Below are 12,560 nucleotides of genomic sequence, written 5' to 3'. Positions count from 1 at the left end.
CGGTCGCATCTGCTTTTTTCTGCCGTTTTTGCCGCGGAACGGGCCTCAGACCACCGCATCCGCCTGCACCTCGCCGAGACAAATCTTTAGAGGGGTCTCGCATCCCTCTCCGACCAGGCATTCTCCTACACCAGACCAGAGTAATGCTGTTAATGCTGCTGTTATGTTGAGGCAAGCTACTTCCTGAGAAGACAGCAAGACGCGCTGTGATTGGCCGGCAGTGTATGATCCGCGCTGTGATTGGCCGGTAGTGTATGATGACGTAATTTTGCCGCGAAATCCGGTCCCCGGCCAGGATCATAGAAAACATATTTATAGAAGGCTTTATGGGCTGAAATTCACAGAGTGGGTCTTCAAAAACTTTAGTGATTTAATAGTTAGATAAAATTTAAGATTTGATCTTAAATTAGGGTTTAAGTCGTTCATTTTCTGGCCAAGATAATCAAAATAAAAGCCCCAGTCCCACTCAACAACATTACTACTGTAATAAAACAAAACTCACAGAACCATGTAGCAGATGTGAGCGACTATACGTACGGTATACAGATGTGCCGTTTCAATTCTTCAGTATTTACTGCTCTTTTCCTGAAAATACCATGCAAATGCATTTTTTCCACTGGTTTCTTTCCCAATTCACCCTTTGTTAGCCTTCTGATTGGTCCTTGACTGACCAACCAGCAGGCTCTATCTGCCTTGTCCCGCCCTGGTTCCGCCTTTTTATGTTGAATTTGCTAAAACATAGTTTATGGAGAAATAAAAACATTTAAAACCATGCTGTGTCACTATACTGCCACTGAGCAGCTCCATTTTACTGAAACCAAGTTTGAAATTAGAATTGAACACACAGAATAACAATTTGAAGCAACTGAATTAAAATGGTAGTGGATGGAGTGTCCCACCGAATGTCCCACCAAGACACAGCAACCAATGGGTGTGAAGAGGGGCGGGACAACGGGCGGGACTTGACAAAGGGTGAATTGGCCTTTTTATTGCCATTGAAAGGCAGCATCCACCTTCATAGGTATAGATTAAACTTCGAAACTTATGTATAAAATTTAGATAATCTACATAATCTAGATAATCTACAAGCTCAATGTTCTGCAAATTCCCTGAAAATCTACTGTCTTGCCAATGGCAGGACGTGTGACGTTTTGAAATGGCACATCTGTATGTCACATTAATATATATTTCATCACATGTTATCTAATCTTACGCAACCGTGGAATAAGAATTCCGTATAACAAAAAAGGCTATACCGGTACATCCAGTCAACCAAGGTCCATGTGACATTTACCACAATCAGTACTCAGAGAGGTGCAATGAGTGAGAGATATGGATCTCCCACAACGGGTCACCCTCAACCCAGGCCGTATGACAGTGTAAACGTCAAAACTTACACCAGCCGCTTCCAGCGCGGCTGACAGCTGGCATTTGTCAGACATGTTCCCCAACTTACCCTTTCCCTCCCGACACACATAAAGCTCTTGAGCGGGGCCAGCCAACTACGTTGTGGGGGAAACAAATGTGGCAATGTTTTTCCTCCCTTACCTGCCAATCTGTGACAAGTGCTTGACACCTACTCTCTTTTTTTTTTTTTAAACAGCAGGAAGGTGACAACAGACTGCCTTTGTCATGTAAGGCTGAGCTCTCCAGTTGTGCTTGACAGGCAAGTGTCTCATGAAGCAGTCAAGGAATGAAAATCAGGTGGCTTGTCAGTTAAAACCCATTTAGGCCTAGAAATGATTGAATGCTTTAAACAGTGAAAAATAGCAGATATACAAGCTCACAGCGCGGCACCGAGTGCCGCGCTGCGAGCTTGTAGATCTGCTATTTTTGAAAAAAAGTTTGTGAAAATGTGTGCAAAATCTTTGAATATATGTATTTTCAAAGCAAACGCTTGTAACTCTAATTTTGCTTCTGGGTGGTCCCTGGAACTAGATATTTTGAGATGGGGGTCCGTGGCCAAATACATATCATTTTGGGGGTCCTTCACATGAAAAGGTTTGAGAACCACTGACATAGTAGTCTCTCAAGAACAGACTAACTGAGCTCCAGTTCAGTGAAAAGGACCTTTTCTTTGACGATGGCTGGCCAGATTGCTGACATAGAAACACAGGTTTTTCAAAAAATCTTAGAAGGATTCAAAAGACACTTATAGAATGGGGTCAAAATTCAAATTTCCACGAGTTTTCAAAAATAGCAGATCTACAAGCTTGTATATCTGCTATTTTTTATATTTAAAGCATAAAATATTGCGTCATAATGTGTTCAGGCCTAAATGGGTTAAAGAAACAGAAGGTGGGCGTTATAGCAGCAGGGGAGAAAAGGGAATGGGGTGGGCTGTTGTTTTTATTTAGTTTTATTGTCATTGACAAGCAAGAGGAGGTCTGCACTATATCCTGCATGCCGGGGAATGTTTTCTTAAACCCGGCTACAACTGTACCCGCTATCTCTGTTTTGGACCATTACCGCCCCTGCTCCCACATCGTGGGTGTTCCCGTCCGGCCAGCAGTTTATTTTTGACTGCCTGCACTTACACGCTGCAAAGTACAGCTTTGATCTGCATTGGTACCCAAACATAAGCATAAAGATGGAATGAGAGAGGGACAAACCATTTCAGCACCATGGTCAGAGACACACAATGAGTTGCTGGGCTAACTGCAGAATTAGATACCTGTACACACAAACATACAGTATAATATATGTCACACACACACACACACACACACACACACAGCAATTTTAAAGCCATGGCAAATCCCAATCCCAATGCCCTAGTCTGCACTATCTTACCTTGTTGCATTAAGGAACCCACTCCGAACCAGAAGCTGTTGAGGAGAGTGAAATTGTTTTCTACCACATCTGACCCGGGGTTACAGGGATGGGCATCGTACCATTCATATGGGCTGAACCTGCCAAACAGGAAGAGAGATTTTATTGTGTTGTTGTTGTTATTTTTACCCAGACACTGTTTCGAAGCAAATACAAAAATACAGTACATAAAGTAGGCTATGTTATTTAACCTGGGACCAGTGGACAGCCTTGAATAGTCCCTTTGTGACTGGCTGAGTGACTGAGTCACTCCTCATTGTTGAAGCTCACCACAGTAAATCAGCAATCTAATTGTCAATGCATTCAGGTTTCAATGTAACCGCAGATTACTGATGACAGACAACAGCTAACATAATGTACTTGCAGCCCCAAAAAGAACATGTTACCATGTACCAACTAGTTTTTCATAGTATTTATTTATGTGTGTGTGTGTGTGTGTGTGTGTGTGTGTGTGTGTGTGTGTGTGTGTGTGTGTGTGTATATATATATATATATATATATATATATATATATATATATATATATATATATATATATATATATATAAACATTTTTTGTTTGGAAGTGAAACTGTGCAAAATAATCATTCTGCAGGAGTGAATTAAACAAAAAAGTATTTTCAAATAAGTCTACATAATGGGATTTTGTGTGGAAAATATGCTTTTGATCTTGTCACTTGTCCTACTGTAGCTTAAAAATGTGTTCACATTAAACATGTTTTGATGTCATCCCAATGATCTAACCTACCCTTTAAATACTGCACACTAACACATCCTGTAGGGCAACACATTTTATTTGTAGTTAAAGGTTGCAATATGATGGGAAAAGATAAATACCACTTTGGTATGTATTAGATAGTAGATATCAAAATGCCATTATTATGAGAATAATACTGTAAGGTATGAAGAGCCTGGTGAAAAGTCACGTGACACCATAAACCATACACATTCCATGGCTCTGCCATTTAGTGGAAATCATTTTGAAGCTGCCACATGCTATGGATTCTTTAACACAGATTAAACAAGTCAGTTTATGAGGCAGATGATGTGATAAAACATGCAAAATGTCAATGCTCTTCCTCTTGAAATACATTTTCAAAATGTTTTAAAATGCCATTTTATGATTATTTACATATATTCTGGGTCTCGAAATTGCGACCATTTTGGTTGCAAATGCGACACAACGGAGCGATGCGGGAGCATCGTGGATTGGCGACATTCCAGCGCTATTATGTGGCGCCGAAGAAAGAAAGAAGCTTATTTATTACAAGTATCTGTAAGCTGAGAAACAAAACAGCTTTCCCATTTCACCCTGTCTGTGAGTGAGAGACTGGAGCCTGTGTGAATGTGAAGAGGCGGGGCTGACTGGCTCTCTGCATGTGTGCGCGTGTGCGCGTGTGTGTATTGTATTGGAGCAAATGATTGTCAATATTCTTAAGAAATGTAGGCTATAATGCCAACACAAAATGCCTGATCAGTGTGCATTGTCCACATCTGAAGTGAGTATAGGCTTTTTGCAATGTAATGGCATATACACCGTTCATAATTAAACCATGTTATTATATTTACATTGCAATTATTTTATAGCCACGACGTTTTTCCTTTTCACCATTGTATGTTATATTGTTGTTTTTTTATTCATTTAAAATCATCGATAACATATTGGTGCTCCTTCCATTTTGGTGGGTGCTCCTAAATTCTTTCTGGTACTCCTAGATTTCTAAACTAGTAAAGAAGTTCATTTCGAGCCCTGCTTGGTGCCTTGGAATCTGTAGCATCTATCCACCTCTTTCCGCGCAAATTTACTGGAGAATTCTTAGAACTATGTTGTAATATGTCAACCTATTTTAGTAAGACTATAATATTTTGGTTCACCAATTCAAGATTCTTCCCTATTCTTCCGCTATCCATCCACAGCAGTAGATGGATAGTTCTTTCTTCCTGTTTGACTGGGATGCAGCAGGAAACCAGTCAAAGCCTGGGACCAGGGACGTGCAGAGAATGTTAGAGAGGCAGGGGCTGAAATTTCTAAAATTGCCTTTTGGTGAAAATATCGAAAATAGCCGACCTCCAAACTCACATCGCGTCGTAGCGCGAAGCGTTGTGAGCTTGGAGGTCGGCTATTTTCGATGCTTGATTTCTACACAAAGAGGGCAATGTTTTCAAAATAAGATAGATGCTGCATTCAAGTTCAGGAGAGTTTGGAGAAGGCAATTCTCTTGAATGCTGCCTTCAGGTATGGCATGGAAAGGGGGGGGGATTTGCATTTCTTTCACCATAGTAAAAACTGCATTTATGGTCTGGAGAGGGCACTTTTTACAGACGGATAAAAGGGCAGGGGCTCAAGCCCCCTTTGATGTCTATGTGTGCACATGTCTGCCTGGGACTGATATGGAGCCGAACACTCCCGCTGTACTGTGAGGGTTCGAACAGTGGGAAGTAGCAGATTGAGGCACAGAGGGAGCAGGGTGTAAGGAGGTATGTGAAATCATGGATATAACTTAAGGAAGATATACTTTGTATTGTATATCTTGAGAGTTCACAAAAAGGTTCTCAGACACTCCTTGAGAAGTCTCAAGAGTGGCCAATGAGGTCAAAATCTTAAAAATAGGTATCACCACTAAATTAATTAGTCACTAGCATTGAGGATATAAAACATTGGTTTTGAGCAGATAGCCAGACACCTAAAGGCAGAACATTTAAATAGAAAATTGGTATTTGTTGCTATATGAGCAGATACAAGGGGGAAAAAAGCCTTCATTACACTGAAGCGTAAGTGCTAATCCACATCTTCTCCAACTTAGAGCACTTTATGGCCTATATTTATCTCTGAACTTTTTCAGGTTTTTTTCTTTCTATTCTCCAGGTCCTACAGTATATGTATTGAAGTGACTGAAGCAAAATAGATTCATTTTCCCATGGCTATTTCCTTTAAGATGGGCTAGACTGATAACAACAACAAATTAGGTTCAGCAGCTTTTCATTTTTTCCTTATTTTCTTTCTCATAATGATGCCTGCAAACAACATTGGTATCATTACATACACTGGCTATGAAATTAAAGAAGTCTATGGTAGACACACAAAAGTAATAGACTATAAAATTAGATTTTTCTTTTATTCTGCAGTATGATCAACATTATCCTTGAGAAAACTTTTTGTGTGATATAGTATCAGCAACAATCTGCTCCAGCTAGCTGATTCCACTGTAAACCATCTCTATTTGAAACTATTATGTATATTATGTGTTTTTTTTTTTGGCTAACAGCTTTTCAGCTGTCTAGGCTGGTCTCCAATAAAATGACATTCCAATTTGTGGTAATTTTGCACTTACTCAAAGCAACTCCTAAATGCTTCATCTCAAGACAAAGTACAAGAGTTGAGGAGTGCAGCTGTATGCTCTCAGACCTACGACTCCTTTCAAAGCCTAGCTTCTTACAGCTTCCTCAAGTACCACTTTGCATGAGAAACACCAGGAAGAACCGATAATGGCCATCCATGGCACGTAGGAAGCCAGTAACAGGCAAGTTTTCTTGTTCTTTCATGAATTTCATGGTTTATTATAGCTATTTACCATAGCTTTGGTGGCACGTATCTAATTTTATGTTTGCACTTTCATTCGTCCTTCCTCTGCTGAGCTACACTGAGAGACCATGCTGACATAACTGCCGTGATCACTACCTAGCAGCTAAAGCTTTCTGCAGGGCCGACGCCAAAAGCACTTAGCAGTACAGAAGAGCCCCGCACAGGAGCATGGTGGCCTGGTAGGTAGAATGTCCATAACATAATCATAGCCCCTGGTTTGACTCACGACTCAAGACATCTTTAAATCAGGGGTCTTCAACGTTTTCAGGCCAAGGACCCCTCAGCTGAGAGAGAGATGAAGCAGGGACACCCACAACCTTTTCATAGATTCCATATAGTTTCATTGTTTGATAGCACGATCGATCATCAGTGTATTTTGGATTCATGTCAATATGTGTTTTCAGATATTTAACCACTTGAACCATCAATACTTTCTAAACTTGACCTTTCACTCTGTACTTAGTCTGCTCTTTTTCCCCTCTACACCAAACCTCTTTGTCGAAAATAGCCGATCTACAAGCTCACAACGCCTCGCAGCGCAAGGCGTTGTGAGCTTGTAGATCTGATATTTTTGGCTTAAGTCTCAGAATATGGATGCTAGGGTTCAAGTGGTTAATATAAAAAAGGAGAAAAAAGTTTCTATCACACAAAGATTTGGAGGACCCCCTGTAGTAACTCTGAGGACCCCCTAGGGGTCCCGGACCCCCTGTTGAAGACCCCTGCTTTAAATCATAAAAACAAAAGGAAAAAAGAGAGCAACAAAATGACCACTTATGCCATGTAGAGCTTCTACTTTGTCTATTTTTGTAATTAACAATTAAAGTTAAAACAAATGATGTTTGAAAATCGCCAATAGGCCTAATGAAATGCCTAAAACAGAGGCACCAAAGTGGCCAATGAATGTATGGTTGCAGACAAGAAAATAAACATACAATAAATCGGAAGTTAAACACGATGAAGGTGGTGGCAATTACCATCTCCTGCTGCGACCCCAAATTAAATGACACCTTGATGTGACTGACTATGGATCCGAAGGGTCTAGGTTTGACTTCTACTTAGAATTTGTTGGGGTGGCATTGGGAATCAGAATGTTCCTGGTTTGATTCCTTCTGCTCCACAGGCACTGATCATTACCTGTCTAGTGATCCCTATAGTTCCATAAGTAAAATTCAGAAGACAAATTCCAGGTACCGGTATGTGCAAAATAATTATACTCAGCCAATCTTTTCTGCTTTCTCAAACAAAGAGTAACATTATCACGCGAACGGCACTGAAATGACTCATACTGTACACTAGTTTCTGATGGACATACAGTATGTTTATGTATATGATGGATTTACCTGGCAATGACAAACAGGACACAGCTGACTCCTAAGTAGGCCAGGAGAATATAGACCCAGATGTCGGGGGTCATGGGGTTGAGGAAGGAGAAGAAGCCGTTGTTGGTGGTGTTGGGTTTGCGGTACAGGATGCTGATGCCCATGCTCATGAAGGGTTTGGAGAAATCAATGACCTTCTCACGCATGTAGGTGATGGTAAGAGGAGCCACGGCCAGGTCAGCTCTCTGTAAGCAGAGACACAAAACAAAATCTTAAAATTGCTTTTAACTTTCTCCTATAAACGAATCCAGAGAGTGCTGCCGTGTGTCGCAGTGCGAAGCAGTGCCGCTTGACACTCTTTGGATTCATCTGTACTTACCGATCAAAATGAAAAGCACTAGCTGGCAACACCCATAATTATATAGAATATTCTGTAGGTTTAATTACACATAAAGAGTGGCACACTCAGTGAACATTGTTGCACAGGTTGTAAAACATACAGTACGTAATGACTCACTTAAGTGATATCGTTTTAAAGACGCGTCGTCACATTTCCCATGAATCAGACAAAATTGGATGCAGTGGCACGTGCAGAGCAGGCTGAGCAGCTACCTGGGGCCTCTAGAAGGGCCTAATATAGCTCTCCCTCAGATGCCATCTACTTTCAAATCATGCCAGTGAAGACATAGGAATGGCAGAGGCTCACAGTGGGTTGCAGTCTGAGCTTGCCTGATATATTGCTCTAGCCCGGTGGTTTTAAACCCTTTTCATGTCAAGGTCCATTATTTATGAATTCCGCATTTGAGCCACGGACCACCATTTGAGATGTAGCCTCTCAGAGTCTCAGACCCAAAAGTTTGAATATATTTTTATCGTTGGATAAGATTTTTGTTCCATGCTGTATTGATGTGGTGCCATAGGATAAGTAACAGGCAAACGTTGACCAAAACAACAGCCTGGCATCCCTATTTTGGGCATGTCATTAAAGGCGAAGGTTTTCTAAAAAGCTCTATCTACTGTATGTATGGTCTACTTTTGTTCCAGATCGGCTGAAATCAAATGAGGTGACCTCTGTTTTTTTTCCTCCTTTTTTAAACATCAGCAATCGGTGGTCTATGACTCAAAATTGGGATCGCATCGTATTAACCAAAAATCTGGCATTGGCTGGGCTCTGTCCTCTGATGATATGTATCTGTCACCATTTTTTACATCCCCCCCCCCCCACACACACATACACACACACCGCACGCAAGAACGCACGCACGCACGCACGCACGCACGCACGCACGCACGCACGCACGCACGCACGCACACACACACACACACACACACACACACACACACACACACTCTCTCTCTCTCTCTCCTCCCACACCAGGGTTGGACTGGAGGTTAATGAAACCAGCTGCTGAGTTCACGCATGGATACCCCCCTCCAAGAGAAAAGGATGCACCTCACAAAAGAAAGGTTTGGCCCAATGTCCCCCTCTCACTCCTCCTCCTTACATCTCGCTGAGCATTGGGAGAGGCACAGGGCTCACTCTTACACCAGTTCACTAATGAAGAGCTGTAAATGTTTGCTATGCCATTTTGCTTTGAGGGTATAGGGCATAACAGGGCTAGCCGATATGGACAAAATCCAATATCACAATATTTGGACCAAATACTTCAATATTAATATCGTGACAATAATATCACATGACGATTATAATAATAATAGCCTTTGTGTATTTTTAAAATAGTTAAAATAAAACAGATTTACAAATTTAGAAAACTTTTGGAGCTTGAGCTTGAGGGATTTATAAACAAAGAAAATACAACATAATATACTATTACTATTGTTTGTGAACAACATACTATTGATATTGTCCATGCCAGTGACACCCGCTATTGCCAGTTATTCATTCTCATCTGTCCAATTTATCCAATGAGAGTGATTGAATAAACATAAAAAAATGGGTGAATGTTGCAGTCATGACCTGTCATCACATTATCTTACACTTGAATTTCCTCATAAAGACAATACAGCAGTATAGTGCAGTTGATAATCAAAGTGTGTTCTTTCACAACAACATTGTTCTGGTGCAACAGTGTCTGCGATTGTGAACTATTTATAAAGATCAATCTATTTCCCTTTGAATATGAGTTAACACGAGGCAGACTAGGTTCGTCTCTAAATGGACATCGCAAAAATATTATAAAATATATATTGTATTATATTCTTTAATCATGGCATAAATTATCAACTTCAATGCAACTTTCATTAGTCCTAAATTTTACACAAACAATATGCCAGTGGATTTTTATTTCCCCCCCAACAATGTGATTGGCTCTCAGGATATGATTTACTATATTTACCATTTATCTGTAAGTGCTGGCCTCAAATCAAGGCTAACCACAAAGAGCCTTGATTTGATTTATTGGCAATTAATTTAGAAAGATTTTTTGGATTTGCTCGGACAATGTGCAGAGTATCCAAACCCTGAAAAAGTTATTTGGAACAGCCCTAACAGTGCACAATATATTATATATCACGCCAATTCTTGGCCATCTGGCCAGTGATGTATATCGGACCAGTTACCCATATATGGAGACCCCTGGTACCCATATATGGAGATCCATGTATTATGGAGATATGCTGTGAGAGCCCAAACATGCTTACTCAGTTATTTGTTACGTGAAAGTTTGTTTGGTATATATATGCATCTCTTAGTCCAACTCGTAGCGACTGGCAAGACTACACTTGGCTACTCGAGCATTTTAAATAGGGATTGGGGCAACAAACGGGGGGAACCAAAACAAAGTAACGCCGGTTCTTCTGCTTGTGGTTTCCGCCTCGACCGGATCAAACGGCCCGTTGTAAATGAATACTAGCTTTCCTCAGAGAAAGCCTGGTGACGCGGTTAGTTTGGCTCTGAGGGAGAGCACACCACGTAGCCGTGGAAGGGCTACTCTCTCCCCACCGACTTGTTTTGTCCTTTTGCCCATCATCATGTAAGAGTTAACATCATATCTATTTTTTATTTAAATAGCTATTATGTCAACCACCAACTATTGTAACTATATCATGTGAAACATCTCGATACCTTTTTGTACTTGCAGTCCGCCATGGTTTTAAATGACAAAATGTCAATAAACATTTTAGTCTTTTTGTAAACTGTTGTCCTGTCCACTCTTAAGTTACAGGCTGTGCCCCTAGACTGTCATGGGTTGTAACACCAAAGTATAGCCTTTGTGGTACCATCAGCATGCCATCCAAATATGACAATACTTGCATAGCTGCAAACAGGACAGACAGAAAACATTCATGTTCTGTGTGTGCAACTATTGTACCTACATACATCTATGGTAGTTATGGTGGTTCAACCTGGATTCCCTAGTTGGGCAATTTTGTATTGCAAAAATAGCCAATCTCCGAGCTCACAGATTGGCAATTTTCACGCAACACCGTGATATGACGAAGTAACAAATAGGTTTTAAGTGGTTAGCAAAAAGTATCCTCTGAAGAGAGAGAGATAGAGATGAGGGAGCCATTATGTCCTAGGGTGCATCCACTGTGCCCTCATTAATCACAGTATTTAATTTCTTTTACAACTCACACTGCTCCTCTCCATTGCCAACTGGAGCTCTTTTGAACCAAGCTGCCACTCAAGCGGAAGATCAACCACCAGGCCTTGCCAGAGATCCCTACAGTGGGCTAATGTACATGCCGCATGGCCATTTTGTGCTTAGGCACATCCACCACCGGGCCCAGGCGAGATAGCCCTGATAGTGATAGTGCCCTGCTGTGTGCCACATGGCTCAGTGTTATCTGGTCCTGCAGATGGTAAGCTTTGGGCCGTTTTCCCTCTGAAACCACCTCACCTGATTATGTCCTGCTGGATTCATACAATTGCAACTAATGCAGTCTGCACAACAGAGGTTATAACTATAACAACTAGAGGTCTGTCTCTTGAATGCCTTGATGTGAATGCATTCAGCGTTGGCCTGATTTATTGTTCATTCTCGGTCGTTCGGGGTGTTAGATGACATTGGCGTCACAGATATGACAATTCATGTCAATTCAATTCATGACAAGTCCCTGACTCTCTGCCATTCGCTTACACATGTTTACATAATGCTCTTGATCGTGCCCCATTATCAACTCTGCAAATGTGAATCTAACATAAGGACTTGTAGAGAACATGATACCTGCATTGGCAGAGAAGTGATGAGACTATAGAGCAAAGATTAAGCAAACTAGGGATGGCAATGATGAACCAGTATACCCCTTAATTGTTTGTTGCTTTTTGTATATTTTTGCTCTAATAGTCATGCTTACTCTAATCACACAGGTAAAATTGAGGTTGACGGCGGGTAGAAACTGCATTGATATCGGCAGATATTTGTAATCAATAAGTTATCATTATTGGCCCAGAAATGTCATATGGTGCCATCCCTACAAATTGCTTTAACCACTATATAAAAAAGAATCCTCCTTTATTTTAAATAGCAAATATTAGCCACACCGGTCAAAGAAGTAAATACGATAGGATAGTGGTTTATGGTTATGAAATTGTAACCTGGAACTACAAGAATAGGTTCAACGTCTGTTTGCTCAAAGACACTTCCACAGGGATGAAAATGAATAATGTAATTGTTGTAGTGTCTCTAAATCACTAATACACTGACCACTTAACTGCCCAAATGTCAGTTGAAATCCCACCTCACTTCATCCAGCACCCTGAGTCAACTACCGACCCCTACCTGCCAACAGGTACTATAGTATATCATAGGCATGTGAATCTCTGACTACCAATAAATCAATTCATTAGACTTATCTTTTTGA

The 12,560-nt window shown here is 40.9% G+C and overlaps 1 protein-coding gene across 1 annotated transcript in view; it reads right to left on the bottom strand.

Moving 5' to 3' along the window:
* The window catches only part of grik3 (glutamate ionotropic receptor kainate type subunit 3), a gene marked incomplete at both ends in the record, with an annotated part of 124,847 nt that overhangs the window by 11,902 nt on the left and 100,385 nt on the right, over positions 1 to 12,560 (bottom strand). Inside the window, 2 exons of the mRNA XM_080748576.1 lie at positions 2,794 to 2,912; positions 7,755 to 7,978. Of these exons, the coding sequence (XP_080604702.1) occupies positions 2,794 to 2,912; positions 7,755 to 7,978 (343 nt within the window). The remainder of the gene's footprint in view (positions 1 to 2,793; positions 2,913 to 7,754; positions 7,979 to 12,560) is intronic.

This window comes from Nannobrachium achirus (genome assembly GCF_963921795.1).
Source record: "Nannobrachium achirus genome assembly, chromosome: 2".
Classification (NCBI taxonomy): domain Eukaryota; kingdom Metazoa; phylum Chordata; class Actinopteri; order Myctophiformes; family Myctophidae; genus Nannobrachium; species Nannobrachium achirus.
This window is presented reverse-complemented; position numbering and strand designations above follow the sequence as displayed.